Source organism: Ictidomys tridecemlineatus, chromosome 4 (assembly GCF_052094955.1).
Source record: "Ictidomys tridecemlineatus isolate mIctTri1 chromosome 4, mIctTri1.hap1, whole genome shotgun sequence".
NCBI classification, from domain to species: Eukaryota; Metazoa; Chordata; class Mammalia; order Rodentia; family Sciuridae; genus Ictidomys; species Ictidomys tridecemlineatus.
In genome coordinates this window covers 19110240-19125868 of record NC_135480.1, presented here as the reverse complement: position 1 = coordinate 19125868, position 15629 = coordinate 19110240, and the positions used below count along the sequence as shown (strand labels likewise).

At 34.9% G+C, this 15629-nt stretch overlaps 1 protein-coding gene across 4 annotated transcripts in view; it reads right to left on the bottom strand.

The window, feature by feature from the left end:
- Positions 1–15629, bottom strand: part of Nup160 (nucleoporin 160) — a 55679-nt gene that overhangs the window by 24880 nt on the left and 15170 nt on the right. For 2 of the 4 annotated variants that reach the window (XM_078046010.1, XM_078046012.1), the window contains exons 8-18: positions 13504–13581; positions 12828–12925; positions 11011–11095; positions 9248–9316; positions 7282–7377; positions 6862–7032; positions 5379–5478; positions 4526–4691; positions 3646–3773; positions 3403–3563; positions 493–626 (exon numbers count right to left, since the gene is read on the bottom strand). In XM_078046010.1, coding sequence (XP_077902136.1) covers positions 493–626; positions 3403–3563; positions 3646–3773; positions 4526–4691; positions 5379–5478; positions 6862–7032; positions 7282–7377; positions 9248–9316; positions 11011–11095; positions 12828–12925; positions 13504–13581 — 1286 coding nt within the window. The remainder of the gene's footprint in view (positions 1–492; positions 627–3402; positions 3564–3645; positions 3774–4525; positions 4692–5378; positions 5479–6861; positions 7033–7281; positions 7378–9247; positions 9317–11010; positions 11096–12827; positions 12926–13503; positions 13582–15629) is intronic. The other 2 variants (XM_078046011.1, XM_078046013.1) reach the window with 1 other exon arrangement.

Sequence of the window (15629 nt, the reverse complement as noted above, 5' to 3'; positions counted from 1 at the left end):
CCTAGCATGTGTGAGGCACTCGGTTTGATCCTCAGCACCACATAAAAATAAAAGTACTATGTCCACCTACAACTAAAAATATCTATATATTTAAAAAAAAAGAAAAAAAAGAATATTTGGGAGACAAGGCAGGATAATTGCCAGTCTGAGGCCAGCCTAAACAACTTAGTGACAGCCTGTCTCAAAATAAAAAGTAAAAGGCTGGAGATGTAGTTCAGGGGTTCAGTCTCCAGTACAGCAAAATTAAAAGTGAAAATTATCTTCAAGGCAAATTATTTGACAACATGTTTAAAAAAAAAAAAACTTAGCAAGTGTTTATTTGGCTTGGGAATGTGGCTTGGTTGTAGAGTATTTGCCTAGCATACACTAGGCTTTGGGTTTGATCCCCAGCACTACCAAGGAATACAAGAAAATAAACAAAATTAAAGAAAAACAGAAAAAAATAATTAAACTCACAATTTATTTTAAAATAATTAGGAAAAGGAAACTCACAGTGTGTCCACTGGAACATCAGTTGCCAAGCACTGACTTCCCCACTTAATGAGGTAATAGGATAAGAGCAGGGGAGCCGTCCGATGAAGCAGGTCTTGCTGAGCTTGAAAGAGCTGGCCAGCTCCCAAGATCACCTATGCATAATGGATGAAATGGTCACCACCCAATTAGTAATGGTAATTCTCAAGTTTCAGGTGGAGTAAAATAAAATAGCATACATAGCTATAAAGGGCACATTTTACCTATTACATTCTGGGATAGCAATGGAAAAACGCCTTCCCACATATAAACAGACCCAAAATAATAATAATAATAATAATAATAATAATAAACTTTTCCAAATTATGGGAGCTGATGATGAAAAGAAACTTTGATTAAATCTGTGGGCTCAGAATTACAGGGAACAGGGAAATCTAAATATCCTTGTATGCTGCTGGTGTTAGGTAAAAATGGGTCTGATTAGTACAGGCAGATTTGGCAAAACTTCTAAAACCTAATAGTGTGCATAGACTCTGACCAAACAATTCTAGTTCTTAGAAGTCACTCTAGAGATAAAACCAAAGATGTACAGAAAGTTATACACATCAGGGAAAACCTGGCAGAAGTCATAAAGAGAAGTGGTTGAGTACATTAAAATTGCACTAAGTATAAATACAAAATAATGTGGGAAGACCAATGAGATTTACAAAAATGGAAAAATGAAAACTAGGTTACAAAAAATATTAAGTGGCATATCCTAATTGCACAAATAAAACCAAAAAACTATTTGCATAGAAAAAAAGTATAAAAAATTAAAATGTCAATAGTGGTTGTTACTGGGTAGAAGATATAGATGAATTTTTATTATTTTTGCTTATATATATTTTATAAGAAAAAGCTATTATTTCTTTCTTGTTTCAAATTGTTTAATTATTGGTTTTTAGCTACACATTAGGATTCATTTTGACATAATCATATAAACATGGGACATAATTTGTTCTATTTAAGTCTCCAGTACTTTCCCTCCCCTCTTTCCTCCCAATGGTTCCTTTCCCTCCACTCCATTGATCTGCTATTAATATTTTCTTTAACTAGTGTCTTGTTGATGTACATGATGGTTAGATTCACTGTGGTATATTCATATATGTACATAGAAAGTAGGTTTAGATTCATTCTGTCTTTCCCTTATCCTGTTTTTCCTCCCACTACTCCACTGATCATTCTTTTATTTTTTTATTCTTCCCACCTCCTGCTTATTTTGAATTAGCTTCTGTATACCAGAGATAACATTCCATCTTTAACTTTTTGGGATTGGCTTATTTCACTTGGCATGATAGTTTCCAGTTCCACCCATTTACTGGCAAATGCCATAATGTCATACTTCTTTATGGCGGAGTAATATTCCATTGTGTAAATATACACTATATTTTATTTATCCATTCATCTGTTGAAGGGCTCTACAGCCTGGCCAATGTGAATTGTGTTGCTATAAACATTGATGAGGCTGTGTCACTGTAGTATGCTGATTTTAAATCTTTTGGATATATACCGAGGAGAGGAACAGCTGAAGGTAATTATTATTATTTGTAGTAAACTGCAAGAGATTAGAAACCCAGAAAAACACACACACACACACACACAAAACCTGTGAAGAAATGCAAGTATTTTTTTTTTTTTTTAAACTATTTATTTTTTAGCTGTCGATGGACACAACACAATGCCTTTATTTTCATGTGGTGCTGAGGATCGAACCCGGGTCCCGCCCGTGCTAGGCGAGCGCTCTACCGCTGAGCCACAATCCCCGCCCGAAATGCAAGTATTTACACAATCACAAAGAACTTAATAAGGGTTAACCCAAGTGACATACTCTCAGGACAGGATCCTTTTTTTCCTTGGTGTTCTTAAAAATTTCTAACTTTTTTTTTTTTTTTTTGAGTGAGGGTACTGGGATTGAACTCAGGGGCACTCAACCACTGAGCCACATCCCCAGCCCTTATTTGTATTTTATTTAAAGACAGGGTCTCACTGAATTGCTTAGTGCCTTGCTTTTTGCTGAGGCTGGCTTTGAACTTGAGATCTTCCTGTCTCAACTTCCTGAGCCACTGTGCTGGCTAAAAGTTTGTTCTTATTTTTGCCTGAAATTTTAATAATAGCAATGTATTTGAGTTAATAAATTCTGATTTTAAAGTATATTACTTCGGGGAGACCTATTGGCTTTTTGGCTCTTTATTCATTAACATGGATAATTTTAATCAGATTGCTTCCTTGCCAGGATCAAATGAGATTATTGACTCAGAAACAAATGGGGTGTGAGATTCTGGGTTGGCTCCTCAGCACTGGGGTGGGCAGTGGGGACACATATATTTTACTATGGGCAGAAAAGTAATTTTTAGCATAGAACATCCAGTAGGTGGAGCAATCAGGATTTGTGATGGCACTGAAGTCTGGTAGTCTGAGAAAAATTAAGATGGAAAAGAAAACACAGAATGGAGTTGGGAAGACCACAGATGCACACTTTACAACCTCAAAATTGTGCTTAGGGTAAGCCCTGGCCCACAGAAAGAGAAAAATTGTTCTTTTTTTCTTCTTTCCTCTACACTAAAGGGTATTCTGCTGTCACATCTAGGGTAATACTTATAATACCAGTTTTTGGGACCACCAATCTGAGAAAATTTTGTATTACTATACATTCAAAGGTTAATAACAAAGCAATCTGCTTTACATATATTCCTATTCTGTAACCTTAGATTATGACATTAATTTATACTTAACTCCACAAATATTTACAGAGCACCTGGTAAGGTCAACCATGGGAGATAAAGCAGTGAAGAAAGACAAGTGTCTACTTTTTAAGCTCAACAGCCTGCTGTATGCTTCCAGATCTCTGTCAGGTTATAGATTTTGTTAAGTATTCCCTCAAACAATACTTACTGCATCTCCTAGCCTCATCAGTAGTTGCTGTAAGATCAAGAGGTCTCGGCAGATCAGGAATCGAGTACTAGCAATTCTATATACGCCTCTGCACACAATACACCCCGCTGAGCTACTACCATAGAGCTGGGAAAGGTTCATTCGAACATTCAAAGGCTGAGCTATAATAAGAAGAAAAATGGAGTTAAATGTTATCACTCTTTTCTTGAAATCAAGAGACACATTTGTTGTTTTGTCATTTACCTGAATTGAATCCTTTTTCCATTTCCACTTCTGTTTCATAATCCATTTCCCGTATAAGAAGTCCAATGGCATGGACAGGGTTCCTAATCTCTTGTAGTTTACTACAGATATCTTCCATCACATTTTCTCTACAAGGACAATTAGAAAATTCCGATTATTACTGAGAAGACATAAGACCTATACTCTGTATGTGTTGTAAGCTAAATGCTCTATGAAACAGGAAAACCAGCCCCATAATAAAGGAGTGGAGATTATCATTTTGGCATACAAGATACTTCCACTTCACATATTAATTTTTCTTCACCTTTCTGCAAAGCACAGACAAAATAAAAATAAGGAAAATACTTTTTTTCATGAATATGTAGATCACTTAACAGGTGCATCACATTTAATGAGTCTGTTTCTAGGATGAGTGCAGTGGCTCATGCCTGTAATCCCAGTGGCTTAGGAGGCTAGGGCAGGAAGATCATGAGTTCAAAACCACGCTTAGCAACAGTGAGGTGCTAAGGAACTCCGTGAGACCTTGCCTCTATAAAACACAAAATAGAGCTCAGGATGTGGCTCAGTGATTAAGTGCCCCTGAGTTCAATTCCCAGTACCAAAAAAGCAAAAGGAAAAAACAAACAAACAAAAAACCCCTGAAAACAGGGGCTGCTGATGTAATGTAAGTCAGTGGTAGAGCACTTGCTTAAAGCAGCATGTTCAAGGTCTTCAGTCAAACCCCAGCACTGCAAAGGGGATAATACCTGTTTGGAATCAAGTATAGTCACTAACTTTAAGCCATTACTTTGTAGACACTTGAACATCCAAAACCTCACGTTGGCACTAAAAATTACCGAATTTCCATTAGGAAATACACTTTAGCCTAAATTCTCCTTACACGTCATTAGTGATCAAATCTTCCAAAATCTGTTCTGCAGCCTTTTCTGGAGACTGTAGGTTGTAACAACTCATTTCCATCATAACTGACATATCCATAGTTACAGACTCTCCAATCAACCGGAGGCATTTTATAAGACATACGACATCCCGAGCGACATCCACATCTATGAAGAAGAGAAAGTTAATAATAATAACATTCCTGCCTCAAGCCAAAGAATTATCAAAGGCTGGGATTGTGGCTCAGTGGTAGAGTGCTTGCCTAGCATGTGTGAGGCACTGGGTTTGATTCCCAGCACTGCATATAAATAAATGAATAAAATAAAGGTCCATCAACACCTTAAAAAATATAAGAACTATCAATAATATGTTAAAATCAGTATTAGTGGGCTCAAGCTATATGCCTAGTAAGTGTGAGGCACTGGGTTCGATCCTTAACACCACATAAAAATAAACAAAATAAAGGCATTCTGTCCATCTACAACTACAAAAAAATTTAAAAATCAGTATTAGCATTAGATGCCAAGGTATCTGAGGTCAAGATGCCTTGACCCCTTCTACTTTTAAAAAAATTCTTAAAATTTGTTTAATTAAAAAAAAAAAATTTTTTTTTTTGGTAATTGTAGACGGACAGAATGCCTTTGTTTATTTTTATGTGGTGCTAAGAATCAAACCCAGTATCTCAAGTGCTCTGCCACTGAGCTCCAGCCTGTCCAACCTCTTCAGTTTAAAACCTACTATGAGGTAAACTGACCAAGACAAGTCACAATGGCAATCGAATTTTGCATGAAGTGAAATAAAGGATAGGGTTCAAGTGTGAAGGAATCAAATATAGACATAATAATTATTATTACCATCAGAAATGGTTGTCTCATCCTCTGTCACAAGGTTCTCATCAGACAGGAGATACAGATGATCCACTAAGGAGGAGGGCACAAGAAAAGACAGGTACCCCTAGAAACACAAATCTTTCAGTTATATTTGTTTCAGTGAATTTTGAATGAATAAAATAAGTGATAGTCTATAATGTATCATGTGGAGCAACAAATCATGTTGTACATGGTACCTATGTATAATTTAAAACATTTAAAAACATTGAAAGGGGCTTGGGTATAATTCAGTGGTAAAGTGCTTGCCTAGCATGCATGAGGCACTGAATTTGATTCCCAGCACTGCAACAGGAACAAAAATTGAGATATGAAGTGTGACTCTTATCATGAGAAAACACCAGACAAATTCAAGTTGAAGGACACTATAAAACAACAATAGGTATTGCCTTCAAAAAAATGACAGTGGAGGAGCTGGGATTGTGGCTCCGTGGTGGAGCACTTGCCTAACATGTATGAGGTACTGGGTTTGATTCCCAGAATCATATATAAAAATAAATAAATAAAACAAAACAAAGGTATAGTGTCCATCTATAACTAAAAAAAAAAGTCAGAGGGCTGGGGCTGTAGTTCAATGGGAGGGTACTTTGGTCAGCATGTGTGAGGCACTTGGTTTGATTCTCAGTACAATATGTAAATAAATAAAATAAAGGTCCATCAACAACTAAAAAAAATATTTAAAAATAAGTCAATGGAATGAAAGACAAAGACTGATAAGAGGTCTAAGATTAAGCTAAAGAAATACAACTAAATAATGTAAGATCTTGGATTGGACTTTGACTCAAAAACAATTATGGGCACAATTGTCAAAAGTTGAATATAAACTATATAATATTATATTAATATCAAACTGCCTAAGTTTTAAATTTTGTCATAGTTAATTTAAAAGAATATCCTTGTTCTTAGATATACACCAAAATATTAAGGATAAGGAGACATGATGTCTACAATTCTCAAGTGGCTCAGAAAGAAAAAAATATAAAATATAAAATGAAGAGCAAAAGGCAACAGATATAGCCCAGTATAGAACACATGCTTAAGCATGATGAATCTAGGTGAAAGGTATGAAGAAATTTTTTGTTATTCTTATAACTCTTAAAATTGCAATTACTTCAATGTAAACAAATAAGGGGGGAGGGAAAGTTAAAGTACTGAAGATTGAAATAAAGCAAACTGTATTACCAACAAGCATGAATGTCAAAATGAACCTCAATATATAACTACAAAACATAAGAAAAACATTTAAAAAGTAAATAAATAAAAGAAAAAACAAACAAAACACAAAAAGTATAGTTAATAATGAAAAAGACTATTAAATACAAATGAAGTATAATTTAAGGAAAAAAATTACAAACACAAAATCCTAAAAGATAAATACACTTAACAAATATTCTGAAGACCCACTGAACTGTCTAAAAAAGAGTTCTTCTGTATGCTTCAGCTCTCTTACTTTTTTCAGTAGGCACACCATATTTGTGTGAGGATTCAAATGTAGGGCAAGAGGCTGGGAAAGAGCTTCTTGGTACTGAAGACAGCAGGCGTAGAATTTGCACCAGAATTCCTGTTGTAAATTTCTAAATGCCTCTCTGGAGAATTCATACTCTGTTACACTTCCTTGGAGCTGGCAAAGTGGAAACAAAATTAAACTCTTGGTACCATTTGGGATCAAACAACATAATTGTCCAATATGATTTTACTAGCTATAGCAAAAGGAATATTCTTTATACATTAAATGGCAACTGTACATCTAATTCTCTAATTATAAGGTTTAGACATGTATACTTTCTACTAAACAAGGTTAAGTGAACAATTTTGACAACTCCTCAGTGCCCTTCTTATATAAAGATGAAAAAAAATTTTTTTTATTTACCGGAAATCTCACCTCACTTTCGACAGCTAATGTAACTTCTTTTTTTAGTTCACTCCACGAAAGATCCAAATTCCTCTCAGTTCCTCTGCAGAAAATCTAAAATTAATAGACATTTTAGAGTATTACACTCAAAAACAGATGAAAAATACTCCAGCACAAAGATACTGAAGCAATGTACAACTATATAATAAAGAAAAGGCATGCCTAGAATATTCTTTACATTTAACACCAGGCAAATAATTTCTGAAAGACATTTTAGCAATTGTGAACTTGTTTCTAGAATAAACTAAAAAAATATATGAATCTGCCGGGCAAGATTTAATCCCAGTAACACAGTTGACTGAGTCAGGAGGATCACCAAGTTTGAGGTCAGCCTCAGCAACTTAGCAAGAACCCTGTCTCAAAATAAAAAGGGATAGGGATGTGGCTCAGTGGTTAAGCATCCCTGGGTTCAATCCCCAGTGCCAAAAAAAAAAAAAAAAAAAGACTGGCACAAGGTGAGCTAGAATAGTGAGTGTAACTCTATAGGATTGATTCGATAAATGACTTAAAGATGGTTTAATGTCTCATTGTCTAAGAGATAACAAGAGAAGTGGTTGAGTTTTTAATATATGCAAAGCAAAAAAGAATAATTATTTATTATACAATATAGTAGTAATAAAATCATAAAGTTTATTAATGAAGGAGTGCTAATGAGATGAAAGGAAAAACACCTGAGGAGAAAGTACTGTGTCATCCTCAAGTTTTATCAGAGATAGAAGAAAACTCTTAATGAATATACCTAGAAGAAAAGTCAAGGGCCTAGAAATAGTATCACTTGAGGTAAAGTTAATATGTTGTGTTTAGTCTGAAGAAAGATGACATGTCAAGGTTCTTTTTCTTTTTTCTTGGTACGGGCGATGGAACCCAGAGGTACTTTGCCACTGGGCTACATCCTCAGTCCTTTTTATTTTTTATTTTGAGGCAGGATCTCATTAAGTTGCTGAGGATCTCTCTAGGTGGCTGAACTGGAATCCTCCTGCTTTAGTCTTCTCAGTCACTGGAATTATAGGTGTGTATGCACGCATTCTATTAAGTTTCTTTTTAAAAAAATTTTTTTTAGTTGTCGATGAACTTTTATTTTATTTATTTATACGTGGTGCTGAGAATTGAACCCAGTGCCTCACTCATGCTAGGCAAACGCTCTACCACTGAGCCACAACCCCCGACCCTCATTCTAAGTTTCAAAATAAAGAACCCACTAAAAGGATGGAAAACAAATTCAATCCAATTCTTGGAAGATCTTTTAGAAGATAGTTTGGGAATAATAACTCACATAAGAACTAGTAAGAAACTTGTCAAGGGAGGAAGACAATCAGAGGCTTCTCAGAGAAGTCTCAGGCATTTATGCTTCAAGTAGAAAGTCAGAGTAGGACACTCTAAGGTTATCTTTCAATCCTATGAATGATTATTGTTTTTTAAATCCACAAAGTTAAACCTCAATTGAAGGAAGCTACGTAACTTTAAAGAATGCTTTTTAAAGCATTAAGTAGCTTTTTAATCTTGTGAGGCTGAAGTTAAAATTTTTTGAGTCTTCTTGAAATGAACCAAGTCACACCTTTTCTATAGTAACAAAAGGGTAACAATAGAGTATAATTGAAACTAACTAAAAACCACTTTGAATTTCTTTCAAGTATAGAAATTACATGCAGTGTAGGAGGTACCTTTTTACAATAGTGTGGGTCCAAATATCTCTTTAGACCTCTGGTATGATTCACTAGTTTTTGGGAAAGCGCTTCCTACTCCCACCTCTCTGCTAGAAGTCTTATTTAATGGAAAGAACATTTTAAAAAAATTACAGTAGTATTTACAAAAAAATTTGAGTTTTTAATATATGCAAAGCAAAAAAGAATAATTATTAATTATACAATATAGTAGTAATAAAATCATAAAGTTTTAAGTGAACATTAAATACTTTCTTGCCAACCTGTAAAGCTTTACATAAAGCTGCATTTATGAATCGTCCTGGTGTAAACAGACTCCGCAAATACATTTCCTGTTAGAACATTAAAAAAAAAAAAATTAACATCATTCTGAAAAAGATAAAATTTGTAAAATGTTGTAGATCCAAAACATTTACAGCAAAGTCTGAATTTCCAGTATACGAAATGGACATTTGGCCCTTCTCCCTGAAGGGCACTAAAGTGAAAATGACAACATTTTTGGGTCAAACAGGGCATATTATACTGAAAATGGTGTGCCCTTGTATAGTTCTTCATTGGGTTTCATTGGAAAACAAGGCATGTCAACTGCCAATCTTAAATGAAAGAGGCAAATACAATTTATTGGCGATATGCATTGGTAAGAGAACAATTAAACTAGGTTGATTTCTGCACCACCTATAAAAGTACTCTTTTTTATGGCTCACATATTAAAAAAACTATAATAATAGGCATTTTATATAAATAAAACAAACTGTAAAAAGCTCACAGAAATGGGACAATGAAGTAGAGAGAATAAATGGAGAAATTTCATGTTGCTTGATATTTTGACTCAGTCTCATGAACCACATTTACTCAGAAGAGGTGAATCTGATTGACCTTCATTCATTTCTCTCCTTCTACTGAGCTTCAGGTAGATAAAATGACCAAAATGAAGGAGAAAAATAAAGATAATAAAAATCAGCATGTGACTTTGACTTTCCGACAAAGTCAAATACTAGTAGTTAACTGGAATAATTAATAACTTTTTGGAATTAAAAATTTAGTGATGTTCAATTTCAGATAGTTAAAGTGGGTATCTTCACTCCTACACAATAGTCATTGTTTCAGACTTAGGTCCATAGGCTTTAATGACATTTTAACACTAAGGCAGCAACAAAAAGCTTTTTCCTTCATTTATCCTGGGGGTATCTTTGAAAAATGGGGAGACTCTTGTGTTCTTTATTGTTTTATCTTCTAAAATTATTATTTTCCTAGTGAACAGGTCTATCAGAATTTATCTTATTTCTAAATAAATGGTAAATATTTAAGGAGGTAGAAATGCTAATTACCCTAATGCTAATTATACATTATATAAACGTATCATTATCACAATGTCTTCCACAAATATGTAGAATTGATGTCAATTAAAAATACTCCAAATTAAAAGATAAAATTATCTTGTTACATGCACATAAAATGACAGATGTAATAAACCTACCATTTGTGCCCATGCAGAATCCTTTCCCCTCAATTTATTAACAAATCTCTTTATCTTTTTTTTGGGGGGGAACCATTCCTCCCCTGCCCATACTCAACTGGACCTCACCAGTCCTGCAATGGCAAAGCCCAGGCTGGACTTGTGTCCCATTGTAGGCCAAAACATCTAACTGCTTCTGATCATAGTGACTACATCAGGAAGTAGCACACAACTTAAGCTAGACCAGAGTTTCACCCCAAGAATACAGTCTGTAGAACTGAGACGTTGCTGTTTCCCCTGGGGCTGCTAAGTTCACAGAATGCAAACCCACTCAGGAGAGGGAGCATACTTGAGAATATACCCAACCAGGAGGGAAGCAGAATAAAGAAGGGAGACCAAGGTTTGAAGGCACTGAAACCTGGTTGTTCTCAACTTTTAGCTGCACAAGTCAATCCTTTTTTTAGCTTTAGTCAGTTCAACTCACCTGTAGCTGAAAGAGCTCTAATACAATTGGTTCTTAAAATAATAAGGATAAATTATTCCCTAACATTACACTTTAGTGTTACTTACCCTGGGGTCTTGATCATCTCTGATGACAATTTCTTCCTCTGGCAAAGGCTGCATAAAAACTGGATTCCACTGACCTGCAACATTACTACAGACAAAAATCCAAGTTTACACAAAAATAAATTTATGCCGTTGGCAACATCTGGGCAAGGAAGGCCTCATCAATGGAATCCCTGCAATCAACCATTCTGCCTGATCAATTCTATTAACAATAAGTATGTTTTGCCATAAAGAGGAGGAGGAGGAGGAATTCTTAGCAGAATCTGGGTTTTAATTTTTTTTCCTAAAAATACTTTTTAGTTGTCGGTGGACCTTTATTTAATTTATTTATTTATATGTGGTGCTGAGAATCAAACCCAGTGCCTCACACACACTAGGCGAGTGCTCTACCACTGAGCCACAACCCCAACCCCTGAAAATGTGTTCTTAATTACTTTTAATAGGCACCTTCCTGAAATTAAAATTCTAAACACAAATCTACAAATAATAGCCAGCATTTGTTCTTTGCTAGATATTATGCTAGATGCAGTTCTAGATATTACTCACGTATGCCTTACGATCTCATTCTCTTTTTGGTACTAAGGATTGAAGCCAGGGCATTTTTATCACTGAGCTATTTGCCCACCCCTTTTTTATTTTGAGACAAGGTGTCACTAAGTTGCTGAGGCTGGCCTCCAACTGGAAGTCAAGATGTGCAATGCCTTATCACTGCTACTAAGTTGTACAATCTGTTCTGGCTCTATAGCCTGTGGTTTTTTACTACTCTGAATGCCATCTACAAGGACTACTCTCATATTTTTGAGTGTTCAATCTGGGGGCAACCATTCCAAAATCAGTCTTGAGGGACCTGGAGCGTTCAATTAGTTCAGTGGTCTTCAAACTGTGTTCCAGGGAATCCTCTAAAGTGTTTCAGGGGTTACATAAGTGTTTGCTTAAAAATTATTTTCTAAAATGTATTTATAATCACAATTTAATTTATAAAATTTTAAACTTATGTCACATACATTAAAAATATTAACTGTCAAATATAAAAACATTAAACATTAAAATATTAGATGCCAAATATATTTAATATTAGAGATTATTAATAGTAAGTTATATTAATATTAACTTTATATTCATAAAATACCAGTTTTGCATTATATATTAGAATTCTTTTTTTCTGAGGAACAAGTTTTTTTTTGTTTTAAAAAGTTTGGGAAATACTCTGTTTGTCCAATCTATTTCTCATCTCATGATGAGGAAATAGAGTACACAAAGAACAACAAAGAAGTACTGGCCATAGCAAGGTTAGCTGGTGAGCCCTTGCTTTGAAGTACACTTCCTGATGAATTGGGTGTGGTGGTGCATACCTGTTAATCCCAGCTGCTCAGGAGGCTGAGGCAAGAAGCCTGCAAGTTCAAAGCCAGCCTCAGCAACTTAGTGAGGCCGTAGGTAACTTAGAAAGACTTTGTTTCAAAATAAAAAGTAGAAAGGGATGGGGATGTGGCTCAAAGATTAAGCATTCCTGGGTTAAATTCCCATGCCCTCTAAAAAAGAAAATTTCCAGATGAGAAGTATTTTGGGAATGTGTTCTCTCTTCCAAGAAATATGATATTTTCTTTATCTTAGTCCAACCCAAAGTATCCCTATTTTGTCCTAAAGCCAAAAGTAACAAAATAAAACAAAATGCAAAAGAAAGTACTTCAGAAAATAAGAACAACAGGCAAACCAAGGTCAGAATCCTTCAAATGTAGACTTAGTTCTACATAAACAGCTCTCTTGACCTTGCATGAAAGTACTTGTGGTAAGGAAGGATGACAGAGTTAAGGGACTCGTACTGTTCAAAGTTGATGTATTTTACAGTTGTTTGGTTCTCTACATCATGCCACAGGGCCCAGATATCCGTGGAGGTTAAGGCAAAGTCAATCAGTGTCTCCTAGAAAGAAATAGGAAGAAAATGGAAATAGGAAATAAGAAAGAAAAGGCAGTAGTTCATAATAACTTAAATTGGTACTGTTAAAGAGAGATAAATGCATAAAAACAAAACATGGTACCCACTACATGAATTTGATAAATCCAAATCAAAATTTGTTTCTATCATCATAAAAATTTCCATTTTAAGATTACAATCCCATTGACACACAGTAGGGTCAGTCAATATCTCTTCGTTTTGTTTTTTTGGTACCGGGGTCTTGCTAAATTGCTTAGGGCCTTGCTAAATTGTGGAGGCTGGTCTTGAACTTGTAATCCTCTTGCCTCAGCCTCCTAAGACACTGGGATTATAGATGTATGCCAGTGTGCCACTAAGCCTGGCATTTCTTTCTTTTTTTGGGGGGGGAAGATGAGGCTTTGTTATGCTGACCAAGCTGGTCTTAAACTCCTTGATTCAAGTGATCCTACAGCCTCAGCTCCTCAAGCAGCTGGGACTCAGGTATATACCACCTTGCCTGGCTATGCTTAAGTTAATACTTCTTTGTTGTACTTGGAAAATACGAAAAAGATGAATCAACCTACCTGAGAAGTGAATAATGAGGAAATGTGATCTAGACTATAGCGGTTATTCTCAGTGCTCACCAACTGGAAAATGCAGAACTGAAAAATACAAGATGATAAAAAAAATAATTAATATACTACTTTTCTAAAGCAAAGGTTATCAGTGTTCAAACAATTTATTAAAAAAAGTGGTTAAAATATATGTAACATAAAATTTACCATCTTAATATTTTTTTAAATTTACTTTTTATTGTTTCTTTTTAATTATACATGACAACAGATTTTGACATAATTATAAAAGCATACAATATAATCTGTTCTAATTCAGTCCCCAGTACTTCCCCTTTCCTTCCCTCTACTGATCTTTCTGCTACTTACTGATAAGTTTCTTTTCTTTTCTTTTTTTTTTTTAATTAGTGTTTTATGGGGCTGGGGATGTGGCTTAAGTGGTAGCGTGCTCACCTGGCATGTGTGAGGCACTGGGTTTGATTTTCAGCACCACATAAAAATAAAATAAAGATATTGTGTCCACCTAAAAAAAACTAAAAAATAAATATAAAATAAATAAATAAAAATAAATTAGTGTTTTGTGGATGTACATGATGGCGAGATTCACTGTGGAATATTCATATATGTCTTTCTCTATCCTATCCCTCCTCCCTTTTCTTTATCCCCCTTTGTCTATTCCATGGTTAACCTATTTTTTTTTGTGGGTGTTTTTTGTGGTGCTGGGGATTGAACCTGGAATTTCACATATGCTAGGCAAGTCTTCAATGACTGAGCCATGTCCTTAGCCCACATCTTAACCATTTTTAAATATATAGTTTAGTAGTGTCACATACATTCACACAGTTGTGCAACCAATCTCTGGAACTCTTCTCACCTTGAAGAAATGAAACTCTATACCCATTAAACAATAACCTCCCCATCCCTTCCATCCCTCAGAAACCACCACTTTTTGATTGTATGAATACAACAACTTTTGCTACCTCACAGTCATGTAGTATTTGTCTTAATGTCCTCAACATTGTAGCAAGTGGTGGATTTTCCTTCCTTTCAAAAGCTGTAATACTCCATAGTAGGTATACACCACATTTTGTTTATCCATTCATCCACTGACAGACATTTGGGTTGACTTTGCCTTTTGGTTATTGTGAATAATTTGTGCTATGTCTATGGTTGAAAAATCTCTCTTTTAAGACCCTGCTTTCAATTCTTCTGTTTATAATTTTATGGGTTTTTGTTTTTGTTGAGTAACTACCACAGTTTTTCACAATGGCTGCAGTACTTCAATTAACACCTGCCTCTTACAGTGTTTCAGTTTCTCTGCATCCTTGCCAACACTTGTTATTCTGTTTCCTATAATAGCCATCCTAAATAAGTATGGTATCTTATTATGACCAGAAGCTTATTAAGTTTATATTATCAAAGTACCAGAAAGAATTTTAAATATGCAAATAACACAAAGCAAAACTAGTGAGTTAATCTTTATTAAAAATTAATCCTACTGAGCATGATCATGCATGTCTGTAATTCCAGCAGCTCATGAGGCTGAGGAAGGAGGATAGCAAATTGAAAACCAGCCTCAGAACTCAGCGAGGCTCTAAGCAACTCAGCAAGACCCGTGTCCCTAAATAAAATATAAAAAATAACTGGGGATTTGTCTCAGTGGTTAAGCACCACTGGATTCAAACTCTGGTATCAATCAATCAATCAATAAAACAAAATCCTACGGCTTGAGGTGTGGCCATTCATGAAATCCTAGTTTTAATCCCTAGCCCCCTCAAAGAAAAAAATACTAGGAAATAATTCATGTTTAGTAGTTAACTTTGCTGCCAAAAAAAATTTCAAACTCAAAAATTAAATTCAATGAGTAATTTTAGATACATATTTTTTACCGTGCACTAACAGTGATGATGACCCTTTCCTTTTAACATAGGCAACTGGTCATAAGAAAGTATTAAAAATAAACAAGAAAACTGCTTTTTGAGAAAAAAACATGAGTGTATGAAATATGGAAAATATACAGGTACAGCTCAGAGGTAGAAAGCATGCTTAGCATGCAAGAGATCCTGGATTCTATCCCTAGCACCAAATAACAAAAACAAAAACACAAATAAGCCAAACAATCAAAAAGCCCTAAATTA